At 43.4% G+C, this 22,500-nt stretch overlaps 1 protein-coding gene across 5 annotated transcripts in view; it reads right to left on the bottom strand.

The window, feature by feature from the left end:
* Positions 1-22,500, bottom strand: part of LOC139413900 (dedicator of cytokinesis 3) — a 418,571-nt gene that overhangs the window by 16,410 nt on the left and 379,661 nt on the right. For 4 of the 5 annotated variants that reach the window (XR_011634841.1, XR_011634842.1, XM_071161744.1 and 1 more), the window contains 18 exons: positions 21,646-21,744; positions 19,810-19,904; positions 18,375-18,450; positions 16,835-16,935; positions 14,532-14,590; positions 12,858-13,006; positions 12,426-12,511; positions 11,003-11,098; positions 10,812-10,872; positions 9,522-9,615; positions 8,477-8,625; positions 8,215-8,301; positions 7,004-7,108; positions 6,386-6,527; positions 5,968-6,221; positions 2,823-3,002; positions 2,486-2,569; positions 2,128-2,241 (listed from right to left, as the gene is read on the bottom strand). Coding sequence is in view for 3 of the 5 variants with exons in the window: in XM_071161744.1 (XP_071017845.1) it covers positions 2,128-2,241; positions 2,486-2,569; positions 2,823-3,002; positions 5,968-6,221; positions 6,386-6,527; positions 7,004-7,108; positions 8,215-8,301; positions 8,477-8,625; positions 9,522-9,615; positions 10,812-10,872; positions 11,003-11,098; positions 12,426-12,511; positions 12,858-13,006; positions 14,532-14,590; positions 16,835-16,935; positions 18,375-18,450; positions 19,810-19,904; positions 21,646-21,744 (2,031 nt within the window). In the remaining 2 variants the exon portion in view is untranslated. Of the gene's footprint in view, positions 1-2,127; positions 2,242-2,485; positions 2,570-2,822; positions 3,003-5,967; positions 6,222-6,385; positions 6,528-7,003; positions 7,109-8,214; positions 8,302-8,476; positions 8,626-9,521; positions 9,616-10,811; positions 10,873-11,002; positions 11,099-11,699; positions 11,727-12,425; positions 12,512-12,857; positions 13,007-14,531; positions 14,591-16,834; positions 16,936-18,374; positions 18,451-19,809; positions 19,905-21,645; positions 21,745-22,500 lie in introns of all 5 variants that reach the window. The other variant, XM_071161746.1, reaches the window with a different exon arrangement.

Genomic DNA, 22,500 nt, shown 5'->3' with positions numbered 1-22,500 from the left:
CCCTATGAGGGGCTGGACAGGGGACAAAACACACACTCACACAGTGTGTCATCCCCTATGAGGGGCTGGACAGGGGACAAAACACACACTCACACAGTGTGACATCCCCTACGAGGGGCTGGACAGGGGACAAAACACACACTCACACAGTGTGACATCCCCTATGAGGGGCTGGACTGTGACATCATAGTACGGAGCGATTTCAATGCCGAAAGAAACGTTTTTGAATCCAATTATTTGTATTTCGATATTTACATTTAAATTAAATATTTTATAGTGCACGATTTGAGACCTAGAGAGGAACCAGGCTCAGATAGGAGGTAATACTATCTAGAGGGAAGAAACCTAGAGAGGAACCAGGCTCATATAGGAGGTAATACTACCTAGAGGGAAGAGACCTAGAGAGGAACCAGGCTCATATAGGAGGTAATACTATCTAGAGGGAAGAAACCTAGAGAGGAACCAGGCTCATATAGGAGGTAATACTACCTAGAGGGAAGAGACCTAGAGAGGAACCAGGCTCAGATAGGAGGTAATACTATCTAGAGGGAAGAGACCTAGATAGGAACCAGGCTCAGATAGGAGGTAATACTACCTAGAGGGAAGAGACCTAGAGAGGAACCAGGCTCAGACAGGAAACTGAATCAAATTAATATTGAATTCAGTTTTACAATTTAATTCAATATTCCAATTCAATATTTATACATTCAGTTTCAGTATGGTAGTTATTGCATACATTTTCTGTGAAACTATAATTTCAAGCATATTCAACTTCTCAGATTAAAGTTTTGAATTCAGATATTGAAATTCAGATTAAAAACCAGAAACAACATCCTGGTACTTTGCCAGCCAGGTGAGGAAGAAGAGAACGTCTAGAATAAAACAGACTCTGTGTTAAACAGGTTTCTGTCAGTTTCTGAAGCCAATGTGGGAGACCTAGTCAGTTGTCCAACTGAATGTATTCAACTGATATGTGTCTTCCGCATTTAACCCAACTCCTCTGACTCCGGAAGGTGCGGGGGGCTGGTGCGGGGGGCTGCCTTAATCAACATCTTCAGCGTCCGGGGAACAGTGGGTTAACTGCCTTGTTCAGGGGAACAGTGGGTTAACTGCCGTGCTCAGGGGAACAGTGGGTTAACTGCCTTGCTCAGGGGAACAGTGGGTTAACTGCCTTGTTCAGGGGAACAGTGGGTTAACTGCCTTGCTCAGGGGAACAGCGGGTTAACTGCCTTGCTCAGGGGAACAGCGGGTTAACTGCCTTGCTCAGGGGAACAGTGGGTTAACTGCCTTGCTCAGGGGAACAGTGGGTGAACTGCCTTGCTCAGGGGAACAGTGGGCGAACTGCCTTGTTCAGGGGCAAAACGACACATTTTTACATTGTCAGCTCTGGGATTCGATCCAGCAACCTTCCGGTTACTGGCCCAACTACTAGGCTACCTGTTGCATGTTTAATTGATTTTCTTCCAATGAATTTGGATCTTGCATTTGAACCGTTTAGGCCTTAAGGTATAACGACGCCATTCTGAAAGCTATCTGGAACATCATCTGTTCCCTCTCTATGACGCTCACAGGATGTGCATAACACATTAGAAGAAGTGACTGAGTGTGACAACAAAAACATAATTTGGCCCGAATAAGAATATAGTTCAATAGCCCTTCTCATAGCTTTTCTAAGGATAGCTTTTCCGCTTTAAATATTGCCCTTGTGACTGACTGGGTTTGAACCGGCTCTCCTGCATGTCACAAGACAGTGTTAGCCCACTTAGGAATCAGCCTGAAGGAATACCTGCCTAAATGTCTTTTAGAAACAACTTCACCCGACACTAGTCGGGATAAGTCACAAAGAAGACATCTTAAAGAGATAGTGTGAGATTCCTTTTTTCTCTTCTCTACTTACCCAGGGTCAGATGAACTCATGTATACCATGTTGTATGTCTCTTGTGTGCAGTTTGAAGGAAGTTGGAAGCACAATCAGTTGAAACTACTTTCAAAGACGTTGAAACTGCCTTCAAAACTGCACACAGACATAACAACGGTATCCATGAGTAGTTAGGTGCAAAAAAAGAAAAGAAAAGGGGCTTATTTGTCAAAATCTCACAATACCCCTTTAATAAGAAGGCCACTTACATAGAGACTGCTCCTCATCATTTGGAACTGATCTATCAGCTTCTTGTGCAGGGGACGCATTTCAGGGTGCACCAGCTTGTCATGGACCGCAAGCCCCGCCCCCAGGATGTGAACCTACAACAGCAGATATTTGAACAAACAAACTTGGTTTATTGCCAGGTTTCAACAAATTACTTGACTTCAAAACATATTTAGATACAGCACTTTTACCGAATTGCTTTAACTCAACCACAACATACTAGAATATAATGTTCATTCACTGTTCACATAAAGAGACCACATTAGATAAGGCAGTTGGTAATGCTCCCATACCGGACCAGCGACAACTCCAGTCTCTTGTTCTAGGTGTTTCTCTCACCTGTTCCTGCATGAGGTCTTTGAGAGAAGTGATCTTCTCCGTGTCCTCTGCGTGACTGCCGATGTACTCCTTATCAAAGAAGGCCTGGGGGAGAGACAAGACCCAAAACAGGAAGTGATGAGACAGCCAGCGAATCGACAACCAACCAGAGTAGAGGGCAAGCAAAAACGTACATGAACATTTCAGGAGATGGAAGTACAACTCTTGATAGAATAAACATTTTACTTAAAAAAAAAAAATGTAAGGAAAGAGTGCAACCTACTGCAATATCATGCTGAACAGCTTGTGTGAGCAATGAAAAAGTATGAGAGAATTAATTCGGCCATGGTATCATTACCTCCTGGTATCTAGCGATGCCCCCGTTGACGGCAGCGTCAATGACCCCATTGAGACACATGGAGAGCAGGTTGATGTTGCCATGGAGCTGCTTGTGTTGGTACTGGCTGATCAGGGTCCGCAGCTCATGGTTCTTGTTCTCCACCACGTAGATGGCATTCTCCAGAGGACTCACCTCAATCTGGTAAAAACATCATAGAAGAACTGTAACAGTGTATTTTTAGACTTGGTCTAGTGGTAGTGCTGCCGCCACCAAAATATAACAGCCCTGGAAGACTGAGGTTCAATAAGATAAAAAACCCAAGAAGAATAAGAGTATAATAGGCCATTTACTTTCATGTTACATTACGTTATCCTACCCAATGCCACGTTATATTACGTATGCTACGTTACATTATGTTATGATACGTTACGGTATGCTACGGTATGCTATGCTATGTTACGTTATGCAACATTACACTATGCTATGCTACGTTATGCAACATTACATTACACTATGCTACGCTATGCAACATTACATTACACTATGCTATGCAACACTACATTACACTACGCTACGCAATGCTATGCTACGTTATGCAACATTACATTACACTATGCTACGTTATGCAACATTACATTACACTATGATACGTTATGTTACGCTATGCTACGTTATGCAACATTACATTACACTATGCTCTGCTATGCAACACTACATTACACTATGCTACGTTATATTATGTTATGATACGTTACTGTATGCTATGTTATGTTACGTTATGCAACATTACACTATGCTACGCTACGTTATGCAACATTACATTACACTATGCTACGCTATGCAACATTACATTACACTATGCTAGGTTATGTTACGCTATGCTACGTTATGCAACATTACATTACACTATGCTATGCTATGCAACACTACATTACACTATGTTACGTTATATTATGTTATGATACGTTACGGTATGCTATGTTATGTTATGCAACATTACACTATGCTACGCTACGTTATGCAACATTACATTACACTATGCTACGCTATGCAACATTACATATCCCCTATGCTAGGTTATGTTACGCTATGCTATGCAATGCTACGCTACGTTATGCAACACTACATTACACTATGCTACGTTATATTATGTTATGATACGTTACGGTATGCTATGTTATGTTACGTTACGCAACATTACACTACGCTATGCAATGCTACGCTACGTTATGCAACATTACATTACACTATGCTATGCAACACTACATTACACTATGCTACGTTATGTTACGCTATGCTATGTTACAGTGCCTTGCAAAAGTATTCATCCCCCTTGATGTTTTTCCTATTTTGTTGCATTACAACCTGAAATTTAAATAGATTTTTATTTGGATTTCATGTAATGGACATACACAAAATAGTCCAAATTGGTCAAGTGAAATGAAGAAGAAAAAGAACTTGTTTAAAAAAAATATAAAAAATGAAAAACGGAAAAGTGGTACGTGTATATGTATTCAACCTCTTTGCTATGAAGCCCCTAAATAAGATCTGGTGCAACCAATTACCTTCAGAAGTCACACAATTAGTTAAATAAAGTCCACATGTGTGCAATCTAAGTGTCACATGATCTGTCACATGATCTCAGTATATATATATATATATATATACACCTGTTCTGAAAGGCCCCAGAGTCTGCAACACCACTAAGCAAGGGGCACCACCAAGCAAGCGGCACCATGAAGACCAAGGAGAACAGATCAGGGTTATAAATAAATATCAGAAACTTTGAACATCCCACGGAGCACCATTAAATCCATTATTAAAAAATTGAAAGAATATTGCACCGCAGCAAACCTGCCAAGAGAGGGCTGCCGACCAAAACTCAGGGATCAGGCAAGGAGGGCATTAATCAGATAGGCAACAAAGAGACCAAAGATAACCCTGAAGGAGCTGCAAAGCTCCACAGCGGAGATTGGAGTATCTGTCCATAGGATCACTTTAAGCCGTTCACTCCACAGAGCTGGGCTTTACGGAAGTATGGCCAGAAAAAAAACATTGCTTATTTTTTTCTTTAAGCAAACATGTTTAGTGTTTGCCAAAAAGGCATGTGGGAGACTCCCCAAACATATATGGAAGAAGGTACTCTGGTCAGATGAGACTAAAATTCATCTTTTTGGCCATCATGGAAAATACTATGTCTGGGGCAAACCAAACAGCTCTCATCACCCCGAGAGCCTCATCCATGTTGTGGGGATGTTTTTTCATCGGCAGGGACTGGGAAACTGGACAGAATTGAAGGAATAATGGATGGCGCTAAATACAGGGAAATTCTTGAGGGAAACCTGTTTCAGTCTTCCAGAGATTTGAGACTGGGACAGAGGTTCACCTTCCAACAGCATACTGCTAAAACAACACTTCAGTGGTTTAAGGGGAAACATTTAAATGTCTTGGAATGGCCGAGGTCTGGTCAAAGCCCAGACCTCAATCCAATTGAGAATCTGTGGTATGACTTAAAGATTGCTGTACACCAGCGGAACCCATCCAACTTGAAGGAGCTGAAGCAGTTTTGCCTTGAAGAATGGGCAAAAATCCCAGTGGCTTGATGTGCCAAGCTTATAGAGACATACCCCTAAGAGACTTGGTGGTGCAACAAAGTATTGACTTTGGGGGGCGTGAATAATTATGCACGCTCAAGTTCTGTTTTTTTGTCTTATGTCTTGTTTGTTTCACAAAAAATATTTAGCATTTTCAAAGTAGTAGGCATGTTGTGTAAATCAAATGATACAACCCCCCCAAACTTTTTTATTTTAATTCCAGTTTCTAAGGCAACAAAATAGGAAAAATGCCAAGGGGGTGAATACTTTCGCAAGCCATAGTATGTTATGTTATGCTACGCTATGCTATGTTATGCTACGTTATGCTACGTTACGTTACACATCCTCATTACAGCATGTGACAGATTTTTAGCACTTATTTTCATCTAAAAAAAAGCAGGGCATCGGTAACACAGTGGCACTAATATCGTCATTACTGTATAGCTGCGTTTCCCAAACTCGATCCTGTGGACGCCAAGGGGGGCACATTTTTCCCACTACACGCCGGATTCAAATAATCACAAGGTTGATGACGACTTTGGGAAACGATGGTGTATAGTGTTACTCACCAGCTCTCTCTTCTCCACCTCAAACCAGCGGGAGATACCAGGGAGAGGATGTGTGAGGATCAGCGTAGTCCTCTCGATCCACAAGCTCTTGAACTCGTTCTCTCGGTCTTTGGATCCTTTGTGGAAGGGCCGGTCGTAGCGAAAGCGGCGCACGTTGTTGACTCGGTAGAAACTCTTGATGCGGTCTGGAACCCGGTCCATCTGGAGAACGTTGACGTTCTCCGGTACCGCCGAAACGGCGTAGATCTGGAGGTCTGAGGGGTGGCGTGTCAAGGAACACAGTTATGGTGGAAGGAAGGTTTTTTGGGGAAGGCATAGGGACATGTTCACATAAACATTATGCACATACAAAAGCACACAGACACACACACACATACATACTAAAGCTCCGGTTTCCAACTTTATTGTAGAAGGATACACTGGGCGTCACACTGTAAAATGGCCTCGTCTGGTTGGTTGGGGTGTTGCATGGCAATGGCTTGTGGGAATTCTCCCAGCATCCTTTGCTGGAAGGCTTCTAAACGTTCGTAGTCATGACCACGACAGACAAACTCCTTGTTCTGTTAGGGGACACATCCTGGGATGAGTAAAAACTAGAATATTCTGAACAGAATAATATTCGCTCTGTACAATATGAGTCTCAATAAAGAACTAGAATATTCTGAATAGAATAATGTGAGTCTCAATAAAGAACTAGAATATTCTGAACAGAATAATATTCACTCTGTACAATATGAGTCTCAATATAGAACAGAATATGACTTATCTCAAGCAATGACATTCAGTGGCAAATTATAAGGTCATAGATTGTATCTCAAATTACACTCTATTCCTTATGTGGTTCTGGGCAGAAATAGTGCACTATCTAGGGTAGGGTATAGAGTTTCATTTGGGATCTTACCTATGCAGTAGGACTGACTTACTCTGGTCAGAACAGAAGTAGTGAACAAAATAGGGAATAGGGTGTAATTTGGTTTGTGCCCTAAATAAGGAGTGCACTATAAAGGGTGTGATTTGGGAGCATGGATTGACTTACTCTTAGGAAGAAGGGGAACTTGCGTCCGTAGAAGCCCACCCTGAAGAACTCAGGTTCTAGACGTTGCTGCTCCATGATGTTGTCATAGTACGCTGCCTCCATTTTCTGACAAAACAAAAGACTGAATCCTAAATATTCGGACAAAACAAAAGGCTGGATCCTAAATATTCAGACAAAACAAAAGGCTGAATCCTAAATATTTGGACAAAACAAAAGGCTGAATCCTAAATATTCGGACAAAACAAAAGGCTGAATCCTAAATATTCGGACAAAACAAAAGGCTGAATCCTAAATATTCGGAAAAAACAAAATACTGAATCCTAAATATTCGGACAAAACAAAAGGCTGAATCCTAAATATTCGGACAAAACAAAAGACTGAATCCTAAATATTCGGACAAAACAAAAGACTGAATCCTAAATATTCGGACAAAACAAAAGGCTGAATCCTAAATATTCGGACAAAACAAAAGACTGAATCCTAAATATTCGGACAAAACAAAAGGCTGAATCCTAAATATTCTGACAAAACAAAAGGCTGAATCCTAAATATTCGGACAAAACAAAAGGCTGAATCCTAAATATTCAGTCAAAACAAAAGGCTGAATCCTAAATATTCGGACAAAACAAAAGGCTGAATCCTAAATATTCAGTCAAAACAAAAGGCTGAATCCTAAATATTCGGACAAAACAAAAGGCTGAATCCTAAATATTCAAACAAAACAAAAGGCTAAATCCTAAATATTCGGACAAAACAAAAGGCTGAATCCTAAATATTCGGACAAAACAAAAGGCTGAATCCTAAATATTCGGACAAAACAAAAGGCTGAATCCTAAATATTCAAACAAAACAAAAGGCTGAATCCTAAATATTCAGACAAAACAAAAGGCTGAATCCTAAATATTCGGACAAAACAAAAGGCTGAATCCTAAATATTCGGACAAAACAAAAGGCTGAATCCTAAATATTCGGACAAAACAAAAGACTGAATCCTAAATATTCGGACAAAACAAAAGGCTGAATCCTAAATATTCGGACAAAACAAAAGGCTGAATCCTAAATATTCGGACAAAACAAAAGGCTGAATCCTAAATATTCGGACAAAACAAAAGGCTGAATCCTCCATTTCTGTGCAAATCTTCCTTTGACATTTGATGAAAATCTGGGTCATGAAAGTTCACAAACATCAGTCATGTACTACATCTAATTACCCTTATCCAGCTGAGGCTTTGGTAGTCGTACAAGGTCTCATACTGGTAAGCCAGCTCTCTGCACAGCGGTATCCCATACTCCCAGCACTGAAGAAACACAGTTCCGGATGTGAAAATGTATCAGTAATTAGTTTGTTTTCAATACGGACAAATACTGCTATAGCTGTTGGTTCATGAGTTAATGGGTTGATTGATTGGTTGATTGATTATGAGAGTAAACTATTGATGACACTTTAGTGTTCCATTGTGTTCTTCCACCTACCTTGCCCTTGTTGAAGTAGTTGATGACCTTACGACAGAGGCCCTCTTTGCGATGCCACTCGCTCTGGGCTGGGTAGTGGAGGAACTCCCTCAGAGGCCTCTCCTCCCAATGCAGCAGCTCCCAGTACAACAGCAGTGTGAACGCAGCCTCTGTAGAGTAACGTACAGACATATAGTGTATATACATCATAGTGAACAACATATAGCTGGGTAGTGGAGGAAAACCCTCAGATTGATAGTACAGTTCTAGGGACCAAACCCAGTTCAACAGCAGGGTGAAATCAGCCTCTCTAGAATTATAGAAAGAGAGTCACTAGAAGGGACATTCCGGCGACCATATTGAGTGTACCTATGCAGATTTAGGATCTTAATTTGAGCCAGTTTGCTACAGCAGGAAAGTAATTATTATGTGGATTACAATGAATGGACATTTTTGTAAGGGTTGATACATTTTTCATTAGGGCAAATCAAGTCTGACATTTCAAAGTGAAAATTACCAACTTTAAAAGTATTTTTAAACCTCAAATAAACTACAAGTTACATTTCCTGTTGTGTAGGAAAATTCTCAGCAACAAAATAGTGATCAAATTAAGATCCTACATCTGTAGCAGTAAAGCACAGCAATGTTAAAAGTAAAGGTTATTCCACAGGTAATAGCTAGCACGCTCGTTCCCTTTGTGAGGGAATAGGTTTGTGTGCGAGTATCTAACCTGTGTAGTTGTCAGCCTGGAGGTGCATGCCACACAGCTTGTGGATGTTGTATTACCTGTGTAGTTCTCAGCCTGGAGGTGCATGCCACACAGCTTGTGGATGTTGTATTACCTGTGTAGTTCTCAGCCTGGAGGTGCATGCCACACAGCTTGTGGATGTTGTATTACCTGTGTAGTTCTCAGCCTGGAGGTGCATGCCACACAGCTTGTGGATGTTGTATTACCTGTGTAGTTCTCAGCCTGGAGGTGCATGCCACACAGCTTGTAGATGTTGTATTACCTGTGTAGTTCTCAGCCTGGAGGTGCATGCCACACAGCTTGTGGATGTTGTATTACCTGTGTAGTTCTCAGCCTGGAGGTGCATGCCACACAGCTTGTGGATGTAGCGGATGTACATCTCCTCCTTGTTGATCTCTGACTTGTAGAAGTTCTAGGGAACAAACAGACACAAAATAAGAAAAACAAGACAAATCCTGCAGTGCCTCTCGCTATTTCTGTTCCACTTTCTCAGCCTGCCACAGTGACAGTTATGTTGTAAGAGTTGGTGCAGATGAGGTATCTGTAGTCGGAGTCTACAGTGTCTTACCAACAGGTTGACAGTACAGCCAGAGTCTACAGTGTCTTATCAACAGGTTGACAGTACAGCCAGAGTCTACAGTGTCTTACCAACAGGTTGACAGTACATCCAGAGTATACAGTGTCTTACCAACAGGTTGACAGTACATCCAGAGTCTATAGTGTCTTATCAACAGGTTGACAGTACATCCAGAGTCTATAGTGTCTTACCAACAGGTTGACAGTACATCCAGAGTCTATAGTGTCTTATCAATAGGTTGACAGTACAGCCAGAGTCTACAGTGTCTTATCAACAGGTTGACAGTACATCCAGAGTCTATAGTGTCTTACCAACAGGTTGACAGTACATCCAGAGTCTATAGTGTCTTATCAACAGGTTGACAGTACAGCCAGAGTCTACAGTGTCGTATCAACAGGTTGACAGTACATCCAGAGTCTATAGTGTCTTACCAACAGGTTGACAGTACATCCAGAGTCTACAGTGTCTTATCAACAGGTTGACAGTACAGCCAGAGTCTACAGTGTCTTACCAACAGGTTGACAGTACATCCAGAGTCTACAGTGTCTTATCAACAGGTTGACAGTACAGCCAGAGTCTACAGTGTCTTACCAACAGGTTGACAGTACAGCCAGAGTCTACAGTGTCTTATCAACAGGTTGACAGTACAGCCAGATTCTACAGTGTCTTATCAACAGGTTGACAGTACAGCCATAGTCTACAGTGTCTTATCAACAGGTTGACAGTACATCCAGAGACTATAGTGTCTTACCAACAGGTTGACAGTACATCCAGAGCCTACAGTGTCTTATCAACAGGTTGACAGTACAGCCAGAGTCTACAGTGTCTTACCAACAGGTTGACAGTACAGCCAGAGTCTACAGTGTCTTACCAACAAGTTGACAGTACAGCCAGAGTCTACAGTGTCTTACCAACAGTTTGACAGTACATCCAGAGTCTATAGTGTCTTACCAACAGGTTGACAGTACAGCCAGAGTCTACAGTGTTTTACCAACAGGTTGACAGTACAGCCAGAGTCTACAGTGTCTTACCAACAGGTTGACAGTACAGCCAATCTTCTTGTTCTCTGTCTCGTCTCCTTTCATGCAGTCCCTAAACAGAGAGAAGACCACATCAGGGATTTATTTACCGTGTGGAGAGCCTCCTGCTCTCATATGCTGAACTCTACCGTCTCTTAGCAGATGTGCTGGTGTTACAATAACAAGGACCTGTCCTGTACTACCTGTAGTCCAACAGACGTTCCATCAGCCGCGTGACAGAGGTGACGAAGGAGATTCCCGTCTCCCTCCAAGTCTCCTGCTCGATCTTCTCCAGCAGGCTGTGAAAACAAAAGAGAGAAACAAACATATATGCCTTAATCAATACACCACGGAAATGAACCTATAGACAACGTCAAGTGTCGTCACACAGATGATATATCAATCAATAGACCAAGGTGAAGTTTGAGGAAATGAACCTATAGACAACGTCAAGTGTCGGCACACAGATGATATATCAATCAATAGACCAAGGTGAAGTTTGAGGAAATGAACCTATAGACAACGTCAAGTGTCGGCACACAGATGATATATCAATCAATAGACCAAGGTGAAGTTTGAGGAAATGAACCTATAGACAACGTCAAGTGTCGTCACACAGATGATATATCAATCAATAGATCAAGGTGAAGTTTGAGGAAATGAACCTATAGACAACGTCAAGTGTCGTCACACAGATGATATATCAATCAATAGACCAAGGTGAAGTTTGAGGAAATGAACCTATAGACAACGTCAAGTGTCGGCACACAGATGATATATCAATCAATAGACCAAGGTGAAGTTTGAGTGATGAATGTCATGTACACATAGCAGTACGTAATTTGAGAGCATGTAGAGAGGAGTTAGGGGAAGTAGACTGTTAGAGGTGGGTTATCTTACCTGGGGTAAGGCCCAAAGAGCTGGGTTCTAATCCCACACGCAGCAGAAAGAGGCAAGCGTTATAGTGTTATAAAAAGGTAGGGGGTAAAGACATGGTTATTATAAAGGTAGCAGGTAAAAACCAACAGGTTAGAGCCAACACAACGTTTTAAAGGTAGCAGGTAGAAACCAACAGGTTAGAGCCAACACAACGTTATAAAGGTAGCAGGTAGAAACCAACAGGTTAGAGCCAACACAACGTTATAAAGGTAGCAGGTAGAAACCAACAGGTTAGAGGTAACACAACGTTTTAAAGGTAGCAGGTAGAAACCAACAGGTTAGAGGTAACACAACGTTATAAAGGTAGCAGGTAGAAACCAACAGGTTAGAGCCAACTCAACGTTATAAAGGTAGCAGGTAGAAACCAACAGGTTAGAGGTAACACAACGTTTTAAAGGTAGCAGGTAGAAACCAACAGGTTAGAGCCAACACAACGTTATAAAGGTAGCAGGTAGAAACCAACAGGTTAGAGCCAACACAACGTTATAAAGGTAGCAGGTAGAAACCAACAGGTTAGAGCCAACACAACGTTATAAAGGTAGCAGGTAAATAAATGGTTATTATAAGAGTGAATGTTACCGTGTGTGTGTGTGTGTGTGTGTGTGTGTGTGTGTGTGTGTGTGTGTTTGTGTGTGTGTAGGTGTGTGTGTGTTTGAATATGTGTGTGTTCTTTACTCCTTAACTCACAGCAGGCTGAAGAGCTCCCGGTAGTTCTCGTCTCCTTTCCCCTCAGACACCAGACTGTCTAGCTTGTCAATCAGCTCTGCCTCCACCTGAACACAAGTCAATTCAGGTGACGTTACAACAAGACGTAAACCAATGTTCTTCTATTGGTGTATCTGTGGGTTGTCAACACGATACACCGTCTCTGAGGGAACATTTCTGCTGCAGATCTTGAGTAGAGAAAGATATTTTTTTGTGAAATAAAATAACGGCAACCCTGACCTGATGCAATATAAGGTATGAACTCTGACCTGATGAAAGATAAGGTATGAACTCTGACCTGATGAAAGATAAGGTATGAACTCTGACCTGATGCAATATAAGGTATGAACTCTGACCTGATGCAATATAAGGTATGAACTCTGACCTGATGCAATATAAGGTATGAACTCTGACCTGTTTGAAGTTCCCGTTCTTCCTCTGCTCCCAGTCCATCATGTCGTGGAAGATAGGGATCATGATGTTCCTGACCTCCCCCTGAGGCACCAGGGTCACACCCAGGAAGGGACCTATCATACCTGGGATGAAGTGGATCTTGTTCTCACCTGGAGAGGACAGGAAGAGGAGTCAGACTGTACATCAATACAATCCAAGGTGTCTATTTGTGGTTTGACTAGAATGCTGTGTGTGTGACAGGAAAGCATGGTAAGATAATAGGTAAGCAGTTATGTGTTCTACGCAATTTAAATTATGTTTGTGTTGCAATACTTCCGATCACCGTTAGAGGTCAGTATTGCTAAAACATTTGTCTGCTCAACTGAAATGAAGTGTGTGTTTGAGAGATACACTATATATACAAAAGTATGTGGATTCTGCTATTTCAGCCACACCCGTTGCTGACAGGTGTATAGAATCGAGCACACCGCCATGCAATCTCCATAGACAAACATTGGTAGTAGAATGGCTCATACTGAAGAGCTCAGTGACATTCAACGTGGCACTGTCATAGGATGTCACCTGTCCAACAAGTCAGTTTGTCAAATTTCTGCCCTGCTACAGCTGCTCTGGTCAACTGTAAGTGCTGTTATTGTGAAGTGGAAACGTCTAGGAGCAACAATGGCTCAGACGCAAAGTGGTAGGCCACACAAGCTCACAGAATGGGACATCCGACTGCTGAAGGGCGTAGTGCGTAAAAATTGTCTGTCCTCGGTTCCAACACTCACTACCGAGTTCCAAACTGCCTCTGGAAGCAACGTCAGCACAATAACTGTTCACCGGGAGCTTCATGAAATGAATTTCCATGGCTGAGCAGCCGCACACAAGCCTCAGATCACCATGCACAATCCCAAGCGTCGGCTGGAGTAGTGTAAAGCTCGCCGCCATTGGACTGGAGCAGTGGAAACACGTTCTCTGGAGTGATGAATCACGCTTCACCATCTGTCAGTCCGACGGTTGAATCTAAGTTTGGCGAATGCCAGAAGAGCGCTACCTGCCTGAAAGCATAGTCGCAACTTTAAAGTTTGGTTGAGGAGGAAAAATGGTCTGGGGCTGTTTTTCATACCTTACCTAGGCCCCTTAGTTCTAGTGAAGGGAAATCTTATCGCTAGACATTCTAGACAAATCTCAAATAAAATTGTATTTTGTGCTTCCGACTTTGGGGAAGGCCCTTTCCTGTTCTAGTGAATATAAATGTCACCAATGTTCTGAATGATGGTGGGTACCCCCCCCCTCCCTACCCAATAAATATAAATGTCACTAAGTTTCAGAATGATGGTGGGTACCCCCTCCCCCCCTCCCTACCCAATATATATAAATGTCATTAAGTTTCAGAATGATGGTGGGTACCCCCCCCCCCTCCCTACCCAATATATATAAATGTCACTAAGTTTCAGAATTATGGTGGGTACCCCCTCCCTACCCAATATATATAAATGTCACTAAGTTTCAGAATGATGGTGGGTACCCCCTCCCTACCCAATATATATAAATGTCACTAAGTTTCAGAATGATGGTGGGTACCCCCCCCCCCCTTCCCTACCCAATAAATATAAATGTCACTAAGTTTCAGAATGATGGTGGGTACCCCCCCCCCACCCAATAAATATAGGCTTAATGATGGTGGGTACTCACCAAGGTTCTGCCACATGCTGAAGAGCTCGTAGGCCATCATCACCCTCATGTCACCATACCTAGCAACAAAACAACAGGTACAGAGTTATAGACAGAGATCTCTGGCTGTGGCACAGTGGACATGTATTGGATATTCTATCTATAGGATATTGGTATTCCCACAGTTAACAGATGAGGAAATGTACTGAGATTGAAGAGCATCATTCCACGATGATCACAGAATTACAGAAGTCTACACAGTGTGTGCTTCAAGTGTGAGGGGAGTAAACCTTAAGCCTCATACAGCGCTCTCCTCTAAAATAACGTGTGTGAGAAACAGGAAGTGAACAAGGCATCGTGAGAAACAGGAAGGAATAACACAAGACAGAAGGAAAGAAAGGAAAAAATGAAGTAAGTTAAGCGAGAAAGACAATTAGACAGAAAGAGAGTGAGATGTGCTGCGTGCAGAAATAAACTAAACCCTGGTTAAGTGGGAGAAGATAATCCTAGATTTAGCATGTTGGGATTATTGCCTGGGATGGGCTCAGCAAATAGAGAGACCCCCTGCCATGGCCAACACATTAAAAATACACACACACACACACACACACACACACACACATACACACACACACACACACACACATAATCACACATACAAGTCGTCTTATCTAGCTAATGTGTTATGAAAGCTTTGAACACAGACAGGCATCGGGCAGGCTAGCCTACAGACTGGTGCACGCAAGGCCAGTGTTGATCCAAACTCTACACGCAGCACAGCTCAACAGTGTTGAAAGACCGATAGCTGGTGTTCTGTGTTGCATCCAAAATGGCACCCTATTCCTTGTTTAGTGCACTACGACCAAATGGGTCTTGGTCAAAAGTAGCGCACTATAAAGACAATAGGGTGCCATTTGGGAGGTAACTCTGGTGTCTCTATATAGATGTAGGATCTTAATTTGATCAGGTCATTTTAAACTTGTAGTGTATTTGAGGTTGAAAAAAGGCTTCTGTAGTTTGTAATTTCCTTATGAAAAATTAAGCAAACCCTACAAAAAAAAAGAGAGAGAGAGAGAGAGAGAGAGAGGGAGTGTGTGAACCGGCACGGACAGAGAGCTAACACATCCTTGGGTATTAAGGAAAGACCTTTTGATGGCTTCTGAAAGTAGGTCACTAAGTCTTGTCTGATACACCTGCTATCACTCTCACACTCTCAACATCACTGTCCAATTAAACATCTTTCAGAGAAAATGAGTCTTGCTCATCATGGTTGACAGATTCATTTAAATTGTGTTAGTCTGAATGAAGGGGTTCAACTGATGTGATGATCATTGTCTCACATAATCTATATTATATTAATAAAATCCAGAACTTTGGGCTAACTGAACCCTGGGCTACCTGTACCCTGGGCAACCTGAACCCTGGGCTACCTGTACCCTGGGCTACCTGAACCCTGGGCTACCTGAACCCTGGGCTACCTGAACCCTGGGCTACCTGAACCCTGGGCTACCTGAACCCTGGGCTACCTGTACCCTGGGCTACCTGTACCCTGGGCAACCTGAACCCTGGGCAACCTGAACCCTGGGCTACCTGAACCCTGCGCTACCTGTACCCTGGGCTACCTGAACCCTGGGCTACCTGTACCCTGGGCAACCTGAACCCTGGGCTACCTGTACCCTGGGCAACCTGAACCCTGGGCTACCTGTACCCTGGGCTACCTGAACCCTGGGCTACCTGTACCCTGGGCTACCTGAACCCTGGGCTACCTGTACCCTGGGCTACCTGTACCCTGGGCAACCTGAACCCTGGGCAACCTGAACCCTGGGCTACCTGAACCCTGCGCTACCTGTACCCTGGGCTACCTGAACCCTGGGCTACCTGTACCCTGGGCAACCTGAACCCTGGGCTACCTGTACCCTGGGCTACCTGAACCCTGGGCTACCTGTACCCTGGGCTACCTGAACCCTGGGCTACCTGTACCCTGGGCTACCTGAACCCTGGGCTACCTGTACCCTGGGCAACCTGAACCCTGGGCAACCTGAACCCTGGGCTACCTGAACCCTGGGCAACCTGAACCCTGGGCAACCTGAACCCTGGGCAACCTGAACCCTGGGCTACCTGTACCCTGGGCAACCTGAACCTTGGGCTACCTGAGAGCCACAAAGTGGTCCTTCAAGCCAGATCTTGAGTCAGTGACTTAAAGTTCATCCTCCTTTACAAACACTGTAGGTAGCTCCTTTTCAGCAAACATTGTAGCTGCTGTGTACAGACAAAAATAGTAACTGATGTTAGTGAGTGAGCAGCAACTCTGTGAGTCGTCTTACTTGTCCAACACATTCTTCCTCTTGGCTGGTGTGGTGTTCTCTAATTGTAGGCTGGGCTGGTTGATGTAGAGAACAGCCAGACTGAAGTATGAGTTCCACACCTAGACAGAGACACACACAGACCATATAAATTAGCGTTAAAAGTTCAAGTTAAATAAGAACCAAAACAATGTTAATCAATTTGTAGGTCAAATAAAAAACAGTATTATATTCACACAACATTTTAATAATCTTTTCACTTACAATGGTTATGTTTTTATGAGGTATGTCATTTCTACTTTACCATCCATCCATTACCGAATCAAATTCAGATCTGTAATCTACAAACTACGACTTTCTATCATTTATTTACCAGCTGGTTCAATCCACTTAACATCCCTTTAAATAAAAATGGAAATCATGTTTAGTAGATGTCCTGAGTCAAGCAAGGCATTCCTTCTTTACTATTTACACACTAGGGAGTAGATCTTTTCTCAATCTGCAACAACCTTTATTCATTAATCATGTAATTTACCCTTTACAAGGGAGGGAAGAGGGAGGGGAGAAGAGAAGAGGAGGAGGGTAGAGGGGGAGGAGAGGAGAGAAGGATGAGGAGGACAGGAGAGGGGGAGGAGAGGAGAGGGGGAGGAGAGAAGAGGGGGAGAGGAGAGATGAGGAGGAGAGTATAGGGGAGGAGAGGAGAGAAGGATGAGGAGGACAGGAGAGGGGGAGGAGAGAAGAGGGGGAGGAGAGGAGAGATGAGGAGGAGAGTAGAGGGGGAGGAGAGGAGAGAAGGATGAGGAAGACAGGGGAAGGGGAGAGGAGAGGGTGAAAGGAGAGGAGCAGAGGGAAGGAGAGGAGGGGAGGAGCAAGAAGAGGAGGGGAGGAGAGCTGGGCGATTAACCAAACTGTCGGTTATTTTTCAGGATTTTTTAAACAACTGCTACTATAGTGATTCTGTCAAACAGCAGACAGCAGCTGTATAGAGATGAGATGATGACTTGTAAATAAAATAATAAAGTTATCAAATGAAACAAATGTAATATCAACAACAACTGAAATATTTTGTTAAAGTAGTGTGAATAAATGATGGCTAATAAGTGATGAGCAGTAATGGACAGTCACTACCATCGTGGGACTTGTATTGTTTTAGTCTGCGTAGCTACAGCATTCAACATACATAATGTCTACAAATATAATTGAAAACCGTGATTTTTTTTATTTTTAAACAATCGATCCGAAACAGAGACGACCTCTAAAAGCACCTGCTGGGTACTGAGCTGCAGGGTGCAGTAAAGACACAGCTGATTGGAGGCAAGCTGTGTGTGTGAGTGTGTGTGTGTGTGTGTGGTGTGTATGTGTGCATGTGTGTATGTGTGTGTGTGCGTGTTTGCATGCTTGCTTGTATGGTGTGTGCGTGCGAGCACACCTGCGTTTTTATGTGTGCTGTGTGTGTGTGTGTGTGTGTGTGTGTGTGTGTGTGTGTGTGTGTGTGTGTGTTTGTGTGTGTGTGTGTGTGTGCGTGCGTGCGTGCGTGTGTCACTCTGTCAAAATCACAAACCTTGAAATCAAAGTCGGCTTCGGTGAAGTTTTTGTTCAGAGCCGGGGACAGACACTGGGCTGTCGTCACTATGATGCTAGAGGGGGAAATAAAACAATACTAAAGTCATAGCCTGGGTACCAGTCTACAGTCATAGCCTGGGTACCAGTCTAAAGTCATAGCCTGGGTACCAGTCTAAAGTCATAGCCTGGGTACCAGTCTAGGGTACCAGTCTAAAGTCATAGCCTGGGTACCATTCTAAAGTCATAGCCTGGGTACCAGTCTAAAGTCATAGCCTGGGTACCAGTCTAGGGTACCAGTCTAAAGTCATAGCCTGGGTACCAGTCTACAGTCATAGCCTGGGTACCAGTCTAAAGTCATAGCCTGGGTACCAGTCTAAAGTCATAGCCTGGGTACCCGTCTAAAGTCATAGCCTGGGTTCCAGTCTAGGGTACCAGTCTAAAGTCATAGCCTGGGTACCAGTCTACAGTCATAGCCTGGGTACCAGTCTAAAGTCATAGCCTGGGTACCAGTCTAAAGTCATAGCCTGGGTACCAGTCTAAAGTCATAGCCTGGGTACCAGTCTAAAGTTATAGCCTGGGTACCAGTCTAAAGTCATAGCCTGGGTACCAGTCTACAGTCATAGCCTGGGTACCAGTCTAAAGTCATAGCCTGGGTACCAGTCTAAAGTCATAGCCTGGGTACCAGTCTAAAGTCATAGCCTGGGTACCAGTCTAGGGTACCAGTCTAAAGTCATAGCCTGGGTACCATTCTAAAGTCATAGCCTGGGTACCAGTCTAAAGTCATAGCCTGGGTACCAGTCTAGGGTACCAGTCTAAAGTCATAGCCTGGGTACCAGTCTACAGTCATAGCCTGGGTACCAGTCTAAAGTCATAGCCTGGGTACCAGTCTACAGTCATAGCTTGGGTACCAGTCTAAAGTCATAGCCTGGTTACCAGTCTAAAGTCATAGCCTGGGTACCAGTCTAAATGTATAGCCTGGGTACCAGTCTAAAGTCATAGCCTGGGTACCAGTCTAAAGTCATAGCCTGGGTACCAGTCTAAAGTCATAGCCTGGGTACCAGTCTAAAGTTAGCATCCAGGATTAAGAACATGTTTTATTCCATCCTGTCTGATGATATAGAGAACGAGGTTCTGTTCCACATGCTTCATGTAGACCAGCAATACATCATAACACATACATCTTGAATTGAATCATTTCAAGAAAAAACATAAAAAGGGGGATGGATGGAGGTGTGTCTATAAAAGGCGGATGGATGGAGGTGTGTCTATAAAAGGGGGATGGATGGAGGTGTGTCTATAAAAGGGGGATGGATGGAGGTGTGTCTATAAAAGGGGGATGGATGGAGGTGTGTCTATAAAAGGGAGATGGATGGAAGTGTGTCAATGTGTGTGTGTGTGTGTGTGTGTGTGTGTGTGTGTTCAGGACAACATACTTGCTGGTCAGCAGCCTCATCACGTTCCAGTCCCGGGGAAAGACACTGAGCTTCATCAGGTTACGAAACACACAAAAGATCTTCAACAGGAACTCCTGAGAGGGAAAGAGAGAAAGTGAGAGACAGAGAGAGGGAGAACAGTATGATAATCTGTCTATAATAATTTGCAATATTATTTTAGTTGTATGTGGGCCATATTATATCAGTAATATGTGTGTCAGGTTTATCAATGTCTCTCACGTCTGGTGTGTGTTATGAAAGCTGGCGGTGTAACATTTTCATAACAAAAGCAACCTGTCATCGCCTGGATACCAGTCTGCCTAAGGCTTACGACACGGAGTACGATGAGTGGATTCTGGAGATCAGCTCAGCTCTCCAGAATGTACCCCACTGTCTCCCACCAACTCTTCCATTATTCATTGTTTCATTGTTTAGATATATTTTTTTATAAATTCCCCATTACATACGTAACCAGCAGGTCTAGTATATGTACCGTTAATCCCTGTCATTTGGTGACCTTCGTTTCTGTTAAGGGATTGTATTACAGTCATTTACTGTTCTCAGTCTCGGAGTGGAAACGTTCAGTCTCGGAGTGGAAACGTTCAGTCTCGGAGTGGAAACGTTCAGTCTCGGAGTGGAAACGTTCAGTCTCAGAGTGGAAACGCTCAGTCTCGGAGTGGAAACGTTCAGTCTCGGAGTGGAAACGTTCAGTCTCAGAGTGGAAACGCTCAGTCTCGGAGTGGAAACGTTCAGTCTCGAAGTGGAAACGTTCAGTCTCGGAGTGGAAACGTTCAGTCTCGGAGTGGAAACGTTCAGTCTCGGAGTGGAAACGCTCAGTCTCGGAGTGGAAACCCTCAGTCTCAGAGTGGAAACCCTCAGTCTCAGAGTGGAAACGTTCAGTCTCAGAGTGGAAACGTTCAGTCTCAGAGTGGAAACGTTCAGTCTCAGAGTGGAAATGTTCAAAACAGAGTTCAAAACCTGCTACACTTTTGGTCAATTGTGCGGCGCCTCACAGTTCATGGCTAGCTGTGACACAGCCTGGGATCGAACCCAAGTCTGTAGTGACACCTCAAGCACTGTCGCTGCAGCGCCATGGGCAACTGCGCCACTCGGGAGGACTGATAACGTTGAGGGAGTGGGTACGCCTGAGCACGCCAACCTGCTGAGTTGATACAATGTTGCACTTCACTAGCAATAGCTCAAGTCCAGACAGTTGGAAAGGGAGGAAGACAGGCGTAGCAGAGAGATTAATGATTAACGAGATTAACCTGAATTTGCATTAGGATATTTTCTACTGTTTTTATTTTGTCGGCTTTTGGCCTATGCATTTTACTAAGTTAACGATGGAAGTTAGAGGCCTACTTGATTTGGTTTGATTTGGTTCCTGCTGCATTTGATCTAGGGAGATCTATTCTAATTTATTTAGCCGCCAATGGATCACAGTGTATCAGTCCGTATGGAAAAGGCTGGTGCTCTCCTCATTAGTTGAGTTTTAACTTTTAGATTTTTGTCATTTTTAATTGAACTTTTTTATGATTAAAACCACTTGACAATCATTGTATTGTAAGCGCGTACACACAGGAAGTCCCATGAAGAAAAAAAACAGGCCCGCCTATAGAAATCAAATCCCATATCCAGCTGATTGTGGCTCCTGAACTTATTTAGGCTCGCCAAAACAAAGGGGTTGAATACTTGACTCAAGAAATGTCTTTTCATTTGGTTTGATTTGTAAAAATGTCTGAAAACATAATTTCACTTTGACATGAGGGTGTATTGTGTGTAGGCCAGTGACATTTTAATGCTGTAACACAGAATCTATAAACGTGTGTCTGTCACCTTCAGCTCCTCTTTGCTCTGGAAGTTGTCCAGCAGATGTTGGAAATGGATTTCAGACATCTGACGCAGCAGGGATAGGAGGCAGGACACATACTCTCCCTGCCAATGAGAGCACAGGCACACGCATGTCAGCCAATCACAGTGCCCCGTGAGCCACCCGATGACCAATCAAAACACAGGTGGGAAGAAGGGAGGGGGGGGGGGGGGTAAGGAAGATGAGAGACATGATTGGATAGGGGTTTGATTCAAAGCAGACAGTACAGTAAGTTGGTTTGAATTAATTTATTTTAGTTAATGAATTCAACTGTGGTTCCTGGGTTCCGAACATTGTTAAGTTTATCAAAATGTTTCAAAACTGGCCATCGATATCAAACAAATACATTTAAGATTAAACATTTTGGGCCTTGCTGAAAGCATATCTTTAATTTGACTACAGTATATTATTGTGAAAACATATGACTATATTCTTCCAAAAATAATTAAACTCAGATGAAAATGAAAATATATTAAAATCTCCAACTTGACAGGGGAGACAACAGGATGTTGAGGGAGAGAAACAGGGAGAGAAACATGCAGGGACAGGTGTGTTGGAGGTGTGGGGTGAGAGGAGGAGAGAGATAGAGAGAGAGAGAGAGAGAGAGAGAGAAACATGGAGGGACAGGAGTGTTGGAGGGGTGGGGTGAGAGGAGGAGAGAGATGGAGAGAGAGAGAGAGAGAGAGAGAGAGAGGAGGAGAGAGATGGAGAGAGAGAGAGAGAGAGAGAGAGAGAGAGAGATGCAGGGACAGGAGTGTTGGAGGTGTGGAGTGACAGATGGAGAGAGATAGAGAGAGAGAGAGAGAGAGAGAGAGAGAGAG

The sequence above is a fragment of the Oncorhynchus clarkii genome, chromosome 7, assembly GCF_045791955.1.
Source record: "Oncorhynchus clarkii lewisi isolate Uvic-CL-2024 chromosome 7, UVic_Ocla_1.0, whole genome shotgun sequence".
Lineage (NCBI taxonomy): Eukaryota > Metazoa > Chordata > Actinopteri > Salmoniformes > Salmonidae > Oncorhynchus > Oncorhynchus clarkii.
Note: the sequence above shows the minus strand (reverse complement) of the source record. Positions and strands in the feature narration are given on the sequence as shown.